This window comes from Telmatherina bonti (genome assembly GCF_933228915.1).
Source record: "Telmatherina bonti genome assembly, chromosome: 12".
NCBI classification, from domain to species: domain Eukaryota; kingdom Metazoa; phylum Chordata; class Actinopteri; order Atheriniformes; family Telmatherinidae; genus Telmatherina; species Telmatherina bonti.
In genome coordinates this window covers 25,529,447-25,550,655 of record NC_136610.1, presented here as the reverse complement: position 1 = coordinate 25,550,655, position 21,209 = coordinate 25,529,447, and the positions used below count along the sequence as shown (strand labels likewise).

Sequence of the window (21,209 nt, the reverse complement as noted above, 5' to 3'; positions counted from 1 at the left end):
CTGTGAAATGATCAAATGAGTTTTTCTAATCATCTAAATTACAAAAAACCTTCGACACCACACCACAAACAGAAAATGTGGTTTCACAAAACCGAGTCCATTTTCAAACTTTTTGATCCAATTTTGAAAAGCAAAAACACAAACTCAGATTAAGTATTTAAAAGTGTTTGTTTTTATATCTAATCAAAACTTTGTGATTTTGGATTTACTATTATCAGCTAGTTTTCTTACAGCTGATTGGTAACCTTAAAATAAAAAAAAATTAAAAAAAAGATTTATTAATAACTTTGCTGTGTGTAACTTACAGTTTATTGAGACATGTGATACTTAAGATATCAGTAGAAATTCTGTTCATTTACTTAATCTGATTTAAAGTTTGAGCACGGTGACTCCGACCCACCCGGCAGTGCAATAAGATCTTGATAGACTTCTATTGATTTGGTCAGCGTGAGCATTCAGTCGAGGTTGAACCTTTTATACGGTGCTTAACGTGCTTAATGTCTGTGACTTCTTTTCAGTCTCATCATTTATTATAACTCCCTTTTTCCAATTGTTTCTCTCATTTACTGTTGTTCTTTCTTTCTTTTCTCCCCAGAATGAACAAGAAAACGCCCAGAGAATCCATCATCTGCAAATCATTGGTCAAAATGGGGGAAAACTTCAGACAGTAATGTCCAATCCAAAGTAACTGAACTACTGAGGAGGTCTTTAATGGAAGAACTTTAAGAGTTTATAGAATATTGAATTTCTGTCTCCAACTTCCGGATATAAACACGATCCCCCCCCCCACCACAACCCCTTTCCCCATACACTCAAATTAATTTGGCAAAATAAAAGCTGGAACACTCAGACTTTCTGTTGGATATAATCTTGCTGAGGCTGGCTGATGTCATCGCTTGCCTCCATCCCCTTCAGCTCCTCTGGGGGCTGAGCCAACCTGCGGAGGAGCATGGGCAGGAGGGTGGCTGACCCAACCAATCCGGTGCCTGCATTGGGAGTTCCTCTGGCAGGGGGGCGATGGGGCCCGTTGTGCAGCGTTGGGGTGCAGACATCTCCCAGACTGAGGACTCTTCCCTCCATCAAACGACATGGCAACCAACCAACCAACAAGCATCAGCCACTAACCATGGCAACAGACAAAACATCAACAGAAGAGACGGGAAGAGTCATCAAAAGTGACAGCCACAGTCTGCCAGTGTCCAAAGAGACATCTCAAAACGAGATCAACAGCCTCACACAGGACGACATGGGGTCACAGGGGTCAGGGAGTGGAGTATACTGCCAGATCAGAACCATACAGACAAACCCAAAGGACGTAAGAGGTAAAAGGACAACTCGGTACACAAACGGCAGTGTGGTAGCCTCTGATGTGGTGGGAGGGGTTTGCAGTGAAGCCACAGAAGGTAAGGAGCCGGCCCAGGAGAGGAGAAGGGTGCAATCTCTGAGAGGGGAAGGTCATCGCTCAGTTTTAAAGACAGGGAGTGTTTGCACAACTGTGCATGCCACTCCACCTCGGCCCTGTAGAGTGATGACAAATTCCCCGCATCACCTCTGTGAGACATGTGGTCGGAGACGATCGCAAATTACACCATGCACAGGTGCATGTCGCAGGAGGACAGTTAATCAAATAACTGCAAGCCAGACTTTACCTAATCCACCACGGAAAGCATCTGTAGCTCCCACTCAGTCAAGAAAACCCTCTGCTGCTCTGACTTCTCAGTCCTGCACCAAAAACGTGGACACAGCTAATACACAGCAGCACATGTCCGCAAAGACTGCTCAAATACCACAGCTGCCACATACAATACCAAAAACACACAGTTCACAGATGAACTATAAAACACAAGCTCAGAACAAAACAAAAGACTCTAAGCAGCAGACAAGGCCACGTTCAGCAGACTTTACTTATTTCAAGGACTCAGCCACGCAAACAACAGAAACACACATAAATGACAACTCAGAAAAAGCCACGGCTAACACACATACACTTCCGATACAAACACCGACAGAAGTAACAGCGGACAAACACAGTCATGAACTGGCTAATGAGCATGCACATCGACGTACATCAGTCAGCATCATCCAAAAGTCTCAAAGTCCTTCATTTCAAAGAGAATCCAGCACCCCCCCACCTCTTCCACCAAAAAATTCTCCTAAGGCCACCAACTCTAAACCAGCCACACCTGTAGCGCAAACCAAAAACCAGGAGACAGCAAGTACACCCAGACAATCCTCCGAACGGATCAAATTCAAGGATACAAAGCAGAAGAGCAAATCATTTGACGACCACACTCTACCTTGTAAGACTCATATGAAAGCACAATGTAACGGGGCTCCGGGTGGACTGCTGGATGGACACAAAGTTAACGTGCCACGTGGGCTGGAAAGGCAACTGCAGAGTGTAGAGGAGAACCTAATGTCCAATCAGGAGAAGATCAAGGTGCTTCTCAATGTGATTCAAGACCTGGAGAAGAGCAAAGCCTTCAGTGAAGGGTGAGAGAAGGGTGAGAGTGACTGGGGCTGGGGAAAAATGGCAAGATAAAAAGGAGACAGGTTAAAGGAAGAAAGGAAAGGAAGAAGAGAAGAAAAAGAAGAAACTCAGATTGTAGTGTGCAAGTTTAAATAGCCAAAAAGTTGAAAAAGGAGGAGATCAAGATAAGGGTAGAGAAAAAGCAACAGTGAGAGTTAAAGGGTTTTGCTGTCAGAGCAAGTCGTCAGCAAGAGTGCAGAAGAGTGATAAGAAAAGCAAAAAGAGAAGCAAAGAGGGTATCAAGGGAGTGCACAAGATTAAAAAGGGTATATTTGAGTTCTTATAGCATTATATACTGATGTGCTTTCAGGTCAGTGTAATAGTGTAAAATTTCAGGCTTGTAGAGAATTGCTGTGCTGTATGCATGAATATGTGATGCAATCCTGTAGGAATATGATACCTGCTAGCCTCTAGTCAATGTCAGCATAAGAGCTCCTTGGTCTCTTTATTTTATTCCTTTTTAGAGTATATGGTCCCAATGAGACACCGTGTTGCCCATCAAAGCAAAGTCATCAAACCAGTCAGTTTCTATTTCTTTCGCCCACTAATTCTATTTCATTCTGCCGCCTTTTAACCCGCCTCAAGCATTTCATCTGTCTTCAACTCAACCCATTTTTCTCCATTCTTAATTAATACATTTTCTTTTTCCTTATCAACTCTTCACATCTCCACATTTAAACTATTTCTGTAAGTACAAACAGAATCATTCTTCATGCTTTTACACATTTATCTTTTGCTTCTATCACCTGACAAGCTGCCCATCGTTCTGCTCTCATATTTGCAAACGACAAGAGTTTATTGGTACGGCTCCTTCACAGACAAAGACAATTTAAACTGCTTTGTGTAATAAAATAAAATCATTCAGAAAATCGAATCAAAGAAGACAAGCAGCTGTATGCCGACCAATCAAAGAACAAATAAATGGGCAGGTACTTCAAAACTACTAGTATGAGAGTTTGTTTCAAACTATCATCAGTGCACCATGGAAAGCATTTGTGATTACCTCAGTGAGACTACACAGAGACTATAACAGGAGATATGGGTGCTGATTGCTGCCACGTGTATCATATAGCACAGTGATAGATCAAACATTTGTGTTGCAGGCTCAAACTAATAGCTTATGATCATAATGTTGCAAATCCCATGAGAATTCAGCTGCTGCAAGATGCTGTTGTAATGCTTCCACTAAAATCAATGAAAAATAGTGACAGCATCTGTGACGAGGGCTGAAAATTTATGTCAACGTCTTATTGACAGCCCATTGGCGGAGATTGCCAAGCAACTGCCCAAACCATAATGCTCACTTTTTTCTTTTTTTTCTTGTGACTCTTTGTTAATGTTAAATCAAAACAACAGCACAAAGACTTGACTTCACACATTAAACAACAAAGCTTGACTGTGGATATGTTACAGAGAGGAGTCTCCCACCCAGCCACCGAAATAATAAGATTTATACGGTACTGACAGTTTCACTGTCATTGTCCATCATTACAATTTAAAATTTTGATTTCATCCCTCACTCCACTGTAAACATCAACTTTCACCTATCTCTTTTAGTGCACGTCTGAGACATCCTAAAGCTGACAATGTTGCTCCATGTCCATCGCTTTGTATGTTTTTACTACTTCTCATCCATTTTTTCAGTCCAGTTAACAGATGTCTCTTGCCACAGACTAATCCCTACAAGATTACCCTGCAATTAATGATTAAGCTGCACAATAAGACTCCTAAACTCAGCATTTAAGCTGTCTAGCCAGCTTTAATATCTATCCACGGGTTTGGGTGTGCTTATGTGTATGCTTATGTCTTGAGTCAAGTGTCTGAGAGATACAGACAGACTAAGAAGGAGTTAGATGGGAGAATGAGGCAGAATGACAACGAAAGATTGAAAGACATAAAAGTCTAAACAGAACCACTAAGTGAAAGGGACTGTGTGTATCTGATCCTGTGCCAGAAATGAAAGTACTTTCAGTAGGATGCTGTGATGAAAGGTTGTCGCTGTGCTCAGCTTCTTGTCTTCTTTCTTTCCTGGAGCAAATACTCGTCTTTTCATTGCTGTTATTGTCTTTGATAAAGAATGGGGGAAAAAAAGAAGGATGCCAGTCTCACGCTCCGTCTCGATGTAATTAAAATGTTAATTTTATCAACATACATCAGTTCCTCTTTATTAAAACAGTTCGTTCAAAGGCCAAGTAAAGTGTCTTTGCAAAACAAAGTGTTTGAAAATTTCACAGCACTCCTCATGAGCATCACACATTTCCACTCTTTACCTCGTCTTTCCTCCTGATAACAAAGTATGTGTGATTATGTCCTTTTAGAAGTACCTCTTCTAGTTTCGTTGTTTGTAAAACAATAAGGTCCTTTTCACACAAGCTACTGCTAATGATGCTTTTGTTCAGTTCCAGTTGCTGCAAACACTGTTTTTACCTGCTTGTTTTGGTAAGCGGGGCTGCACGGTGGCGCAGTGGTTAGCACTGTGGCCTCACAGCAAGAAGGTCACTGGTTCAATCCTTGGCTGGTGTGGTCAGTGGCCTTTCTGTGTGAAGTTTGCATGTTCTCCCCATGTATGCGAACCAGATTTCACAAACTATATCTGACCATCCAAAGGACACACCTATGATGATGCTGCACTATGTATTGGTGGGGAAAGCACTAACAGTAACACCAGCAGACAGCATGGCAAGTCTCTGAGACAACTATAGATCTGTTAAAAGAGCAAAGCATTCACTTCATCCAAGTTCAGCATGTACATCCAAACCCAAGCTAACTGCAGTTTGGAGCAGTTTATGCAAAACTAAAATATGCTCATAATTTTATTGTTATCAAAATGAACCGATTTTCATTTAAGCAGGCAGAAAGAGTGTGTGTGTGTGTGTGTGTGTGTGTCGGCAACAACATTAGGTCTCACTAACCATTCTTATTGAGGAATTCCTTTTTAAGAACAAATTTATTCTTAAATCCTACAAACAAATTTTTTACAAAGATTGTGGCATTAACCAAACTCTTCATATCTTGGTTTTGTTCTTACACTATGAGTCAAAAGTTTGAACACACTTTCTGATTGGATTTAATGAGAAAATGTGTCTAAACTTTTGACTGGTAGTGTATACAAGAACAAAATCTATGAACTCTCTTGAGGATGCTTATGAACATCTGGTTGCCGACACAACTGAACAAAGTAAGTGTTGTGCTGTTTTTGTTCTTACAAATACACCAATAGAATGACAGTAATGTTTTTGTCAGATTGTAAAACACCTTTAAATAAAATCCAAAGTATTTTGTTATTTAAGGATATATATAACAAGATTTTGCAAATGGTGTCTTAACATTATAGTTTCCCTCATGGGAAAATGAAACTTCTTTTATCCAATTCATTCATTAAAGAACAAGTTGCAGTCCAGAGGAATTTAGTTCTTTTGCTGGTCTTCATAAAAACATTGGTGCAAAAGACTTCACACACCACCAGCCTCACAACTGCAAAAATATCACTCCATAAATGTCCAGCTCCAAGATCCACCTGCTAAATGTTGTATTCAATAATTAAAATCTACTGTAACTTAAAATATGTTTTAATTAAAATGATTAGTTTTTAATCGATCTTAAGTTCTTATTTACCTATGTAAAGTGATGCCAGCAGATCCATCTTTTAAACTAAAGAGCGATCGACATTCACCAAGCTAAGAGAAAAGACACAAGTATTTTTACAGTCTATGACATTCATGATACCATGTATTTAAGGGGACTAGTATTGTCAATACCAATCTTTTTTTTTAAAGAGATGTAAAATGAATATGTTAATGCAAAGAGATTAAACTGCAGAATTTTTGTTTTGTTTTGTTTTACACATTAATGCATAATCAACATTATTATTGGCCATACTGCAGAAATCATAAATTCACTATTATCTCTGCAAGAGAACCAGATTCTTGGCATGTAGGGACCTTGTCATTGAATAGAACTAAAACTAACAAAAATCAAATACCCTCCTATTTACTAAGTTTCTGATAGATTGCAAACTTTACATTTTAAATTTCTACAATAGTGTGCCTTGAAATAAAGTTATCATTGGTGCCATTTTAAAACACCTGAACTGGGCATTATCTCAGCAAATGATGCTGATTTCAGGCATTTTGGCGCCTTCTCACAGCTGCAAACAGAATCCAATGAAAACTACTTTAACCTCTTTATTTATTAATATTCTGACCGCTTTCAAGCCCTGTATCAGTTTTGTCACACTAGTGTTGATTTATCTGTTTATCAACGTTTATATCAACAGCATTTATATTTGAATCGACTCACCTACCACTATGTGATGGAGGGTTTTTTATTAAAAAAATTACAACATTAAAAAAAAAATCAACGTAGTTAGAAAGAAAAACTGGTGAATGAGGCCCATTGATTGTTAGATTAGTGTAAAACATGAACAGCAGAAAACACTGCAGTGAAATCAGACGTGTAGGAACATGAATCTCTGACTTCATGTTTGTTGTTCCAGCAGTCGCAGCTCGTACAGAACTGGTCAGGACATAAACAACTGCCCCACCTGCCAGAGGACAGCTTGCATCATCTACAGGTAATCTCATTAAATAAGTTTACCGTTTTACATGAGCCACCAATGGCAATTCACTCTCCCCCCCCCCATGGCTGCTCTTGCAGCCATTGTTTCATATTTAATGTTCTTTTCAATGTATCACTTACTCAGCTCATCTTTTTACTTTTCATTTCCCTTCCACCTTTATACCTGGCAGTTTCTGATTATTGCACCACCAGAAACATATCCTTTTTATGTGAAAAATAATATATGATTTTGCTTATCAATTTTAAAAAGGACACGCTTCAGAGAAAAATGCATCAACAGAAGTGCTTAAAAATATAACGTTCGGTGAAAACAAGCAAATTATTTCAGCATCTAGACCTTTCCAGCTCGCATCATAAGAGTGACCTAAATATAAAATTGCACCATTTTACTGACCTGCAAAACTTAAAGACCTGTTAAATCACCATTTTCTCCACATGCTGTACTTTAATCCTCCCATCAGCTCTAGCCCATCCTTTCCTCATTCACATATTTTCATTACATAAATAATTCCGTCTCTTCATCTCATTCCTGCACAATCACTGTCAACTCCCACTTTCAATCAAACTGGTTTCCTCTGCATGTCCATGCCTCATCCTGTTAGCCAGTTGCCAAAGTCATAATCACATGCCCCACTTCCACCTGAGACTACACTTTCTCTACAGTGCTCACGCAAGCTGAGTTTGGAGGATTTCATCTGAATCTTTGTGGATAAGACTAAAAGAAAAGAAACAGACCAAAGGCAGGCTTGGAGCTAATTCTGATTGTTTAGAATCAAACAAACAGGCCCTGATTTCCTTCAGGGTTGATAAACTATCTTTGTCTTTGTATCTAGCGTTCTTCTTATCTATTTAGCACTTCATCTCTGAGGAAAAAGGAATTTCGCTTTGCCGATTCTTTCAGGCCGTTCGCCTCAAAGCACCTCTGTGTCTCTTCTTTCCTTTCTTATTTTTCCAGTTCTTCTATCTTCATACTTTCTTTGCTTCCAACTCCGCTATTTCCTTCACAAAATTCTTTTTTTCCCTTGATCTTAATTAACGAGACAGAATCCTTCATCCAGAGAGTGGTAATGAGCATCGAGGGGGAAGGCTGTCACATGGTAACATAGTCATCCACATATTGATCGGTACTGATCTGCACACATGCTACAGTCAAACAGTTAGACATAAACACACAAATATTTGCAAAAAAACAGTGGACGGGAGGAGAACAGTTGCAAAACCATGTTTTGATAAATTACATATCTTGCAACATTATTTTGAATTATGCTTTTTTTTGTGTGGTTTCTGTTAGCAAAAATAATAGAGAAATAATAATAATAATAATAATAATAATAATAATAATTATATTAAGTTTCCAATTGTTTGATATGACTGACTACTGAGGAATCTTGGGCTGCTCCCCAGACAAACTAAGACACTAAACTTCAACTGTACCAAAAAGTGACAGCTCCCACTTAATTTAGGTTATTGTGAGTGACAGGACGATAGCTTGTATTTCACAACATTTCACTTAAACTGAAAATACATAAAAGCTTTTTGTGTGCAGTTTTAATCTACATGTTCAGAAGCATTCCACACAGACGGTGATAAAATGTATTAGTTTAATGGAACTACATATAAGAAAAAAAACCTTTAAAAACTTATCGAAAACTTTGATGCTACAGAGAAGTGCTCTAAAAAATCTGGGAAAAAATGTATATTTACAGGAAAAAGTCATACATTTTCTAGTTTATTGGGATTGTTTTTCACATAATTAGTTTCTCTTTTCTCTCATCTCAATTTAGGAGATTTGCTCTCCTGTTCCACTTTCCTTTTGTTTGTTCTTGGACAAATGCAAATATAAAGTATGCATGTTAAGTATGCACACATCCTAATTATTCCAACGAAAAAGGAAATCCACTTTTCAGCTAAATCTGGGCACACAATTTATATGCACACATCCAAACTCATTCAAACTGACAAAGATGTGAATATATTTCACACTATTTGAAAGATGTTCATTATTTGATTCTTGTTTTTTCTTTCTTTTCTAGTAGATGCAGGTTTCTTAAAAATACATAATAAAATGGCATGTTTTTAGCATTTTCATTGTGGCAAACCTACAAAAGTCAGGAGGGTATGACCAGACAGTTAAAGCCCTTAAAACCATGGAGAATCCTGGGTAAAAAGGAGAGTAGATAGTGAAAGAGACATGTAAGAAAAGATGAATTACGCATGGGACCAAAGCATCCATCTTAATGATTTGTTGGGGGAAAACAAGACATTTTGACGTGGGCTGGCTGCCTGAAGGTGTTTTGCTTTTGTCATTTCTAATTAATCTTTATGATGAGAAACAAAAAAGGGGAAGAGGAACTTGATATATTTCCCATTTTTGCTAAAAGCTCAGGCACACATGCCATATGTAGCAACGTTTGCCAGTTTAACTCAAATACACTGTCTGCAACTCCGGAGTAATGAGAAAAGATGCCCAAGTTCATTATTTATTCACAAATGGATATCTACCAATAACCCAGTTTACGTTCAGACTTGCACCATCATGCTGAGGTGGGAGATTCACACAACTGTGCAAAAACAAAGTGAATCAAAGTATTTGAGAAAGCAGGGACCGAAATCTTATATATAACATTTGATTAAAAAATTATATAGTATTACTTTTTTATTATATAAATTCATTCAGAAATCTTGAACATAGAAAAGCAAAAATAAAATAATCATAATAAATACACAAAACACATCAATGTCTGAAAAGGAATAGGAATTAGAAGAATTGCTGCCAATGCTATAAATCACATCTCTTATCATATTAGCACTGTGTTTATGAAGTATATCTATATCACAATACTTTTATATCAAACCTAAATAACGCTTTAAAACACTGTGATTTTCAAAATTATTGTAAGTGATTTACAGATATTTGCTTTAATATATTTTTTTAATAAGTTTCCAGCAAAGTTTGTTTTGTATAATTATTCCAAGAATTTTTCTTATATTCACACATTCTTTCTCAGTGTCATTAATTATTAAACTTCTGTCCACATTAGTGGCGCACTTTCCAGAATTTTGTTTAAATTTAAAACATGTTTATTTAAATGAAACAATTTCTTAAACACTGTTCATTCTTTTCCAGGTGTGTTTATCAATGTTTCTAAGTTCTGACCACAGCAACTAAACATATTCATTCATTCATTCATTATCCTAACCGCTTGATCCAATAAAGCGTCGCAGGGAAGCTGGAGCCTATCCCAGCAGTCTTGGACAGCTCGCCAGTCCATCGGGCAAGGGCAATTTAGAGTAACCAGTTAACCTAGCATGCATGTCATTGGACGGTGGGAGGAAGCCGGAGTACCCGGAGAGAACACACGCATACACTGGGAGAACATGCAAACTCCACACAGAATGGCCACAGTCCAAGCCCCACCCCAGCCAAGGATCGAACCAGCGACCTTCTTGCTGTGAGGACACAGCTAACCACTATGCCCCAAAATAAATAACAAAGGACCCAACACTGACCCCTGTGGGAGACCGCAGGTCACTGTGAGTGGCTGGGAATCAACACCATAATGTGGACATACTGGGATCTGTTCTCCAAATAGCTCCTGACCCAAGAAAATGCTACACCTCTAATTAGATTGTTGTTGTTTTTTTTTAATAATTCACAGTATCATTCACAGTACTGCAAGTTATTGCTGCTATAGTTGGTTCTAATAACACAATCATGTGCTTTTCTTATCAATGTAATCTGAATAGCTAGTCAGGGCCAAATAATTTTTAGATTTTTAAAGTCCGGATTTGAGAAACATTATTTTAAAACTTTGTCCCATAGTATCAAGATTCCAATTATTTAACACATAATTGCATACAAAACATAAACATTTTCCAGTGCAAATAATCAGAGGTTTAAAAACAGTCTCACACAAGGATAGATGCTAGGATGCTGAAGATGACAGCTTGCAGAATGAATTATGAGCTGTGGTTTTTTTCCCCACAGTGCCGTAATCCCACAAACAATAGTGAGGATGGAAAAATAATTTAAGCAGAGAAGTATCTATGGAGACAGTAAGGGCGAACAGAAACCTGAAACAACAAGATTGATGATACCAAATGTGTGTAAAGCAAAATACTTTATCTTTCCTTATATTCTGTTTTGTGGTGTGTGTAAGTGGAGTCTAAGTACGTCTCTTGCATCATTTATTCATGGCAGCCAACTCCATTCCTTTGTGCCCATCAGAGCTTTTACTTCATCGTCTACTCATTTTCTCCATCCTTGTGCTTCTTTTTCTCAGTGAACCAACATGTCCCTTGTCAATATCACTCCTCGCACTCATCCTCCTCCATTTTGTGTTTCCCTCCTTCATTCCGCATTGACCCTATTTCATTTATCCCACCTTAAATTGCTCATATGTTTATTTTCTTTGCCCTTCCATAAATGCCTTCACAGTTCTTTTTTTTCCCCTAAGTGAGCTGCGGGCTTGTTGTTGGAGATGTTCATGTCATATGGCAATGCAGCACAGCTTGAGCGTGTACAGCATGGTTCATGTTGATGAGTGTGTGTGTGTGAGTGTGTGTGTGTGACAGGGGGGGTTGGGACATAGGAGGAGGGAAGGATGGGTAGTTGTCTCTGCTCTCCTTGCCTCATCATGTGCCTCATTAACTCCAGATGCCAGGCCCTATGCAGCTCCACCCCTCTAATCCAGCTCAGCACACAGACACAAACACACACTTACCAAAATGGAGGGAGAAAGTCAAAGTCTACAACATTATGACCTGCAGCGATGGACACTTCAGAGAAAGAGAGGGCAAGAGAGAGATGAGAGAAGGGAGGGGGAATAAGAGCATAGAGAAAGAGAGCCAAGAGGGTCTGCTTTGAACACATCTGAAGAGCAGAAAGTTCCTCTCAAGCTCCTTCCTTTAGCTTCTCCATTGTACAAATGTTTCTCTCCTCCTTTCCAGCTCCTTTTTTTCCCTCTCATTGCTCTCATCTCATCAGTCTGTGATCTACTGGTGCATAAAGAGCTGAAGAATGCTGTGGATGAAATGAATGCTGAGTTTAGGTTTGTGTGAATCTATGTGTTAGTGTGGATGTTGAAATTAAAAACACAACACAGTTGGATACGCTATTCGCAAAGGTTAAATTTCACTGTAGGGTCTTTTCTGCATTTGGTGACCACAGTTTACAGTAACCAAGACTCATTCACTAACCTCTCTCATTGTCTCATTCTTTCACTTCTCTCCACATCTCCCTGCTAAATTTCTTTTTCCACCACAGATGCAATCGCTTTTTTCTAATAAAGAGCAACATAAATACATTTCACAGGAATTTACAGTAATGCAACTTTGCATGCTCCTGCTGTTTCATGCTCATGTCTGTCTCCTACTTCAACTAACTGCTCCTCCACTTCCTCTCTACAGTGTGGAACATGACTTTCGACAGCAGGAGGGACGCTTCCAGGGGGTTATTGAAGCCCTTGAGGGGGAATATGATGTGCCTGCACCAACTCTGACCAAGCCCATGCCAGTCCCTTCTTCGTCCAGTCGCCCTAGCGCCAAGGCACGTGTCAAGAAACTCCGCAAGAAGTGTTTCTGGTGGCTCTAACCTCTGCAAAAACCACAACTGCTTTTCCTGGCCATCAGAATACTGATGTGGATAATATTCCCTGGGGACCTGAAATGCTCTGCTGTAGAAGAAAGCACCTTCCGTGTGCAGCTGGTGTGCAGTTTGCTTATGTTTTGTTTTTTGTTTTTTTCCCCCCCACAAGGAATATCACTGTAAATGGCACTTTTTCCACGGTTTCCCTACCTAAGCTCCAACAGAACGCATTGATGACCCAGATTGAGTAACTGAGAATGCACTAAAGAAGGAAAAAGGACCAAAGGAGGCCTCAGAAAATTGCTTTGTTTAACTGAAAACGAAAATCAGAAATTAACAGCTATTTTGTGAAGCAACTTACGACTGAAAGTGAGATTTTATTTTGTGTCTGTTTTTAGACGAAGTCCAGACAAAAACACCCCAGAGACTCGGGATATTGAGTCTTATTGTTTATGATTTACTTGACAGATGGACAGATGTATGTAATGACTCTTCACAACATTTTTGGCTCATTTCTAGCAATAAGCCAGAGAGCCATGACAATGTTGAAAAGCCAAGTAATTCTATTGCATGAAACGGTTGCCTTGGCAGCCAATGTTTGAATGTAGCAACTACTGACAAATCGGAGGGATCTTTAGGGAGAAAAACAAGCTGATGACCCATCTGCAAACAAAGACCGCTCACTGGACTATCAGCATTTTGGAGAGCAAAGTAGAAAATGTATTTAGAATTCATTAAAAGACAATGTGATAGGCAGCTCATCAAAGTCTGACAGTCAGCTAAACGAATCTGTCAACACCGGCTGACAAGAGTGATTGATTCTCTTAATCATTACCATCCAAAATGGAAGTGGTTTGCTGCAACCTCAGTCTTGTTTCAAGGATTTAAATATACATATGCATACATATACATGCACAAAGAGTCTTGTGGGCACCACTTTACATAAACAGTAAACCAACTGACACAGACAAGATGATACATTTGCACACAGTACACATTAATTATATCTGTGATCCTGAACTAAGTAGGGGTGGAGCATCGACCACATCCATATAAATGATAGGCCTGTAGCAATGTTGTATAAATGTTTCAATATTTGTGAAATCTGAGCCCATGACTTTTGTTTGATTGACAGCTAAACCAGGAGCTGATGTTTGGATTTAATGCACATTTTGTGCATACTTTAGGATGTGAATAATAACTTGACTGGTAACAATAAAAAAAAATAAAAAAAATCCCAATTGTTTCACCAATAGCAAGAAGAAAAATCAATGTTTTCACAGAACAAAGTTGTAAATGTGTTCTTCAGGCCAAACTGCCAATGCTAGTGAAGAACCAACATCTTTGTTAAATTACAGTTTTAAAAAAAAGGAGAAAAAAGCATTTCACTGAGAAAAATAGCTACAAAGTACACTGAAAGAGATGTCAGTTATCAGAAATTAAAAGTTTTCAAATTTTTTGTAAGGCTCTATCCATTTCACAAACACACATACAAACTTTTTTGTTTTAAACATATCAACACATCCTTCTTCCACAGCAGTTCAGAGCATAACCGCTAATCTCATGAGGGCCTACTTCAGCATCCTTTGGCCCCCAATTAGAAGCTTGAAAAGCACCATACAGACTAATGACCCATTCTATATCCAAAATGTCCTGTCATGAGCTGTCCTTAAACAATGTGAGTTCCCACAAAATCCTTTTTATCTTGATCTTCCACTTGTAAGTATAATAAAATGTGTATTTTAAACAAAAGGCACTGTTGTCTAGATACTTTGTGTTACAGAATGACATAGATGGAGATCATTTATTGTTATCCACTTTTAACAGCCTTTATTGATGTTGTGGAAATGCTTCACTGTTTGTGAAATCTGAGCAAATACAGCACCAATTAATTCTGTTTGACTGACATTGAAGCAACCACATGATGTTTGGATGATTAATGTTAATACTCTGAACTTGGGCTGAATATGCTGGGACATTGATTCCTGGGAAGATTGGCAAAGGCTCTGAAAGTTTTCCAAATGTATATCATTTTTTCTCAGTAATGGGTACATAGTCCACTGATTAGACCCCTGATTGAATGAAAATGATGTAGCTCTTTATGTTGCCCTTAAACAGAAACAACTGCTTCTCTGAGCTGATGTCTTTCCTTCTTGGCACAAAGTACACCTGATTTATGTAGACCTGCTCATGGCTAAAACCTCTGTTACGAAGGTGTCAACTACATACAGATAGCCGCACCAGACCATTTCATGGCTCTTTAAATCCAATTCCTTAGATTCTTTATTCATTACTTACACATTTTTACTCAGTTTTTAGTTGCTTTTCATCAGTTTCATTTGCCTAAATCTAGGACCTGTTGAACCAGATTATTTAATCTTAATTATTGTTTTGATATTAAAAACCTTCAAACAGATAGAGGCTATCCTTCAGGGATCCCCAACCCCAGTCCTCGACGGTCAGTATCCTGCGAGGATTAGATATGTCCCTGCAGCAACACAACTGATTTAAATGAATTGGTCATTAATAGACCTGTGCAGAACTTAACTACAAACTGTTGGAGATCCATTTTATTGGAATCAGGAGTTGCCGTAGAGAAACATCCAATACCTTCAGGACAATGGTCTTCAAGGTTTGGAATTGGTGATCCCTGCTATACGTGACTGGATACATAGGCTACATGCAAAAGTACATGTACTTACGATCAAGGCGTGCTCTCGACCCATCGTGATGACTGTCTGATTGATGATTCTTAGCAGCGCCACCACAATGTCCTGGATATGTTGAAATGTTTGTCCCTGACAGAAGCAGACACACAAAGCAAGAGCATTACAGGTCAGAAACAGAATGATAATGTGAGCTGAAAAGGGAAAACACAAAATGGAAAAATGTCAATAGATTTCTCAGATGTAAATGCACAAAAAACACAAATTGTAACAAATCAGAACCCTGCTCTTCTCTGAGCTTCCACTCAGGCATAAAACTACTTCTAAACCCTTTCTCTTCAAAACTTATCAGGTTTGATTTGTGCAATCATTTTTTTCCTCGCATGAACTCTCCAATATGGCATTCAAATTTGCAAAGTCCAAAGTTTAACTCAGCTTCTAAATGGAAGATAAATCATACAAAACAAGAAATAGAATAAAGATTTATGAATCAGAAATTTAAAGGCTCTTCAGAAAATGAGCTTCACCGAAAGATTCACATCAGTATGGATATGAACTGCAAAAGGCTTTTCACACATGAATGTGGATTTTTTTTCAACAGACCTGCTTTCCTTTTTCTATATTTCCATTCCCTTTGAAGCCACTTTGCTATCAAAAGTATTTTCTTCCATCTGTCCAGAGGGAAACACACTGGGTGAGAAGCTTTTAAGGGTCTATCTCGTCTAAGGTCAGCTATCTGTTGTGTGTTCAGAGCCTGCAGGTTCTAAAAAACAAACTTAAATCTAAAGTATCCAATTTGTTTAAGCTGCAGTATAATCAATCAAGTTGTCCTAGTATTTAATGCACATTAAGTACATTTGTTCAACTTTATTGTGCATTTTACCAGTCTGTGACACTGAGTCTATACTCCAAGACCACTGATCAGATTAGAAGAAAATTGATTTTAGTGATGTATAGGTGAGGAAAATGTGAGGAAAAAACTCTTTGCACCTACTATTTTAACAGAACTGTCTTTGTCCATATGTTTTACCTGCTCTAAAGTGTTTTTGCTGGGAATGCAAAAATTAATGATGGCAGGGCATTCAAAGGGCTGAGCAGCATCAAAGGTACAAGGTAATGGAGGTCACTAAAATTAATGTTGCTTCGGTGTGTAACTTTGCCAAGAGCATGTCGGACTCCGTAGTTTTCTCTGGTCCCTTGCCAAATTTAATCAGCAATGACATGTTTAGCCGCATGTCATCCTTCAACCGCTGGTTGTCTAGGTGGTGTCCCGATAACAACGTGGGTTTTATAGATAATTGGAGCGCTTTTTGGGGAAAGCCTGGTCTTATTAGAAGAGATGGCATCCATCCCACGTTGGATGGAGACGCTCTCTTATGTAGCAATATGGACTCTTTTATTAGTCAGCTAAATTGACAACTCAGGGTTGGGACCAGGAGGCAGAATTGTAGTCCTACACACTTTTCTGCAGCTTCCCACCTGCCGCCGCCCACCCAAAACCCCATTCCGACCTTATTCAACTTCCCAGCAGTAAGAATTAAACAACACAAAAACACTTCTGGGGTTAATCGTGAAAACCTCATAAAAATAAAAACAATGGATCTAATAAAATCTGAAAATAAGACAATAAAGTGTGGCCTACTGAATATTAGATCCCTCCCAAATAAGCCTTTATTAGTCAATGACTTGATAGGTGATCACCATATTGATTTATTCTGTTTTACGGAAACCTGGTTACAGCAAGAGGATTATGTTAGTATTAATGAAGCTACGCCAGCTAACTATTTAAACTTTCACATTCCTAGAACTACAGGCAGAGGAGGAGGTGTTGCAGCTATTTTTAAGTCAGAATTTTAATTAATCCTAAGCACAAAACTAACTATAAATCCTTTGAATTCCTGACATTAAATTTATCTCATCCAAAATGGAATTCAGAGAAACTGCTCCTTTTAGCATTAGTGTATCGCCCACCTGGACCTTACTCCGAGTTTCTGACCGAATTCTCTGATCTCTTGTCTGAGTTAGTGCTGACTACTGATAAGGTGATTGTACTAGGTGATTTGAATATTCATGTTGACGATGAAAATGATAGTTTAAACATTTCCTTTAGCTCTATTCTAAACTCAATTGGGTTTTCACAAAATGTCAATGGAGCCACTCACTCTCATGGTCATACTCTTGATCTTGTTCTAACATATGGTATTGAGACTGATAAGCTCAAAGTATTTCCTCAAAACCCTGTCTTGTCCGATCACTTCTTATTAACCTTTGAATTCACTTAAATAAATTCTACTATAGTAGATGTTTATCAGACAATAATATTACAAAATTTAAACAATCAATTGAATCAATTTTTTCACATCTACCATGTGTTAGCATGACTGAGAGTCTCCCTTTAAGCCTTACTCCTGCTCAGATTGATCAACATGCTGATACTATAACAGCTTCAATGCGTACAACCTTGGATAATGTTGCTCCCCTAAAGAAGAAGAAATTAGGTAAGATTATGAAGGCTCCCTGGTTTAATTCCCAGCTTCGAGCTCTAAAACAGGCATCAAGGCGTTTGGAAAACAGATGGCGTTCATCAGGACTAGAGGAGTCTCACTTAACCTGGAATAAAAAGTTTAATCGTATACAAAAAAGCTTTACGTACGGCAAGAACAGCTTATTATTCATCATTGATAGAGGAAAACAAAAACAACCCTCGGTTTCTTTTCAGCACCATAGCTAGGCTTACTAGGAGCCGGAGCGCTGTGGAGCCATGTATTCCTTTCTCACTTAGCTGTGATGAGTTCATGTATTTTTTCAGGAATAAAATTGACACTATTAGAGATCAAATTCACAATACTCTTCCTTCTACCTATAATGTTGAGCCTGTTGTGGTCTCCGAAGCATCCTTAGAACCAGGATCTGACTTGTGTCTAAATAGTTTCTGTCCTTTCCAACCCTCTGAATTAACTAAAATAATAGCTTCATCTAAACCATCCACCTGTATCTTAGACCCTCTCCCAACGAGCCTCTTTAAGGACATTTTCCCTTTAATTAATACATCACTACTAAATCTTATCAATATGTCTTTAGTGACAGGATATGTACCACAATCATTTAAAACTGCTGTAATCAAGCCTTTACTTAAAAAGCAATCTCTGGATCCAGAGGTGATAGCAAATTATAGACCTATATCTAACCTCCCGTTTATGTCCAAAATTCTGGAGAAAATAGTTTCCGCTCAGCTACATGCCCACCTGAGCAGAAATAATTTATGCGAGGAGTTTCAGTCAGGATTTAGAGCTCATCATAGCACTGAGACAGCATTGGTGAAAGTTACTAATGACCTTCTTATGGCCTCAGACAAAGGACTTGTGTCCGTACTTATCTTGCTTGATCTTAGTGCTGCATTTGATACAGTCGATCATAACATTCTGTTACAAAGACTAGAACAGGTGATTGGAATTACAGGTACAGCGTTAAGCTGGTTTAAATCATATTTATCTGATAGACTTCAGTTTGTTCATGTAAATGACAAGTCCTCCTCCCAAACTACAGTAAGTCATGGAGTTCCTCAAGGTTCTGTACTTGGACCAATACTCTTCACGCTATATATGCTCCCTTTAGGCAAAATTATTAGACAGCATGGAATAAACTGTCATTGTTATGCAGATGATACTCAACTATACTTATCCTTTAAACCAGATGAAACAAATCAGCCCAATAGGCTACAAAATTGTCTCATAGACATAAAGACTTGGATGTCTAGAAATTTTCTCCTCTTAAACTCAGATAAGACTGAAGTAATTCTCGTTGGATCTGAAAAACTCAGAGCTAAATTTTCCGGTTTTGTAATGAACCTGGATGGCATTACTTTAGCTTCCAGTGCTACAGTGAGAAACCTTGGAGTAATATTTGACCCTGACCTGTCCTTTGGTCCACATATAAAGCAGGTTACTAAAACAGCCTTCTTTCATTTACGTAATATAGCCAAAATTAGGGACATTCTGTCTCAGAGTGATGCAGAAAAACTGGTTCACGCTTTTGTTACTTCGAGACTAGATTACTGTAACTCTCTATTACTGGGCTGTCCTAAATATGCCCTGAAAAGCCTTCAGCTGATCCAGAATTCTGCAGCCAGAGTCCTGACCAGAACCAGCATGAGAGATCATATTTCTCCAGTTTTAGCCTCTCTTCATTGGCTGCCTGTTGAATCTAGAATAGAATTTAAAATCCTTCTCCTTACATATAAAGCCCTCCACAACCAGGCACCACTATATATCAAAGACCTCATTGTTCCTTATATACCAAGTATATATACATATATACATATATATATACATATATACATATATATATATATATATATATATATATATATATATATATATATATACATACATATATATATATATATATATATATATATATATATATATATATATATATATATATATATATATATATATATATATATATATATATATATATTCAATCACCCAACAAAGTCTGTTTTTTTTATTCTTCTTATTATTGTTATTCATGTCATGGCTATCTGACACGGCGGCACCAGCTGTTTTTATTTATGTATCTCAGCAAGTGCAAATTCACCACATCAAGTTCCCTTCATTCCACCCCATTCATTAATCTGCTCTCTTTTCTCACCGCCTGTCTTCGCTTGGTTCATGCTTCGTTAACACATTCAAATAAATAGAGCCAAAAAAGCCGCACCTTTCCTTCAAAGACTGTGCAGGCTGTCAACAACCTGCATAGCCAATTAAAAAGCCCTCAGCTGGAAGTTGGTGATGAATCTGTTTTGCATGTGTCTAATAAAGGTCTTTAGTTCTAGAGCTAACTGGAATTTGTTTCAGTATACTAACATGCAACAACATGGGCGAGACTAAATCAGTTAAATTCTAATTGGTCACGACCTGCTTCCTCACATGACATGAATGAAAACTGTCTTCTTTCCAAGTTAAGACCCAGTTGTCTGCTTGGTGCAGACAAACCAGTCTCACACCAGAATGTGTGTTAACTAAACTGGTCCACAGACAAAACATTGTGATTTCAAAGCATAGGTTAAAAAATGGTACAATGACTTATTCCTTTTTTGCCAGAAATGCAGCTTGCATATCCTTATGTAATGACATTTGTTTTTTTATTTTTGTTTTTGTTTTTTTTACTTATCCTGTCCATTACAATAGAAGGCAGAATGGTGGTCTGGCTGCTGTGATGTGCCGAACAAATACTTATTTTCTAGATGACAAATGTAATGGTGTAATGAAATGTAATGTAAGGGCAATGCTGACAACGTGCTTAACTGTACTTAATACATCAAAAGATGAGGATCCAATGAAACAGTTTTAACAACAATCCGCCGAATTGTGAGATGGATCTTTAAATGATTCCCAATAATTTAGTCATTACCTTTCAGTTGCTGGTCAGCCTAAATTCTAAAGCATCCTCATAGTTTTATAAGATACGTGTAAATTACAGTAATACATCCTTCATTCACTGTTTTCGTTTTGTTTTTTTATTTGATCTTTTAAGGTTGTAGTAAATGTATTTTCAGGTCTAATCAAACTTTGTTACCATTTGTTTCAGTGATCATATTGATCACATGACCTGAGTGATTGAGGCAGATTGAGATCTGATCTCAAATTACAACTTGCAGAAAAATGGATCTTTGTTTCTCAAATTATGTGTGTCATTACATAAAGAAGAGACACATTTTAACTGTCCAGCTGTTACTGAAACTAAAGTGTAAGTTTGCTGTTTCTATGCAAAACTACATAATATTGAAAACGCAGGGATTCAGATGACAAGATAGAGATAGATTTTTTTTAATATATATACACTA

The 21,209-nt window shown here is 38.0% G+C and overlaps 2 protein-coding genes across 2 annotated transcripts in view; one reads left to right on the top strand and one right to left on the bottom strand.

Moving 5' to 3' along the window:
• The window catches only part of dock2 (dedicator of cytokinesis 2), a 105,244-nt gene that overhangs the window by 36,332 nt on the left and 47,703 nt on the right, over nucleotides 1-21,209 (bottom strand). The window contains exon 26 of the mRNA XM_079250555.1: nucleotides 15,398-15,493. Within this exon, the coding sequence (XP_079106681.1) occupies nucleotides 15,398-15,493 (96 nt within the window). The remainder of the gene's footprint in view (nucleotides 1-15,397; nucleotides 15,494-21,209) is intronic.
• On the top strand, nucleotides 950-12,701 carry insyn2b (inhibitory synaptic factor family member 2B; the record flags this gene model as incomplete). Its single annotated transcript, XM_079249663.1, has 3 exons — nucleotides 950-2,493; nucleotides 7,029-7,103; nucleotides 12,518-12,701. The coding sequence occupies 3 exons, from the start codon at nucleotides 950-952 to the stop codon at nucleotides 12,699-12,701; spliced, it is 1,803 nt and encodes a 600-aa protein (XP_079105789.1).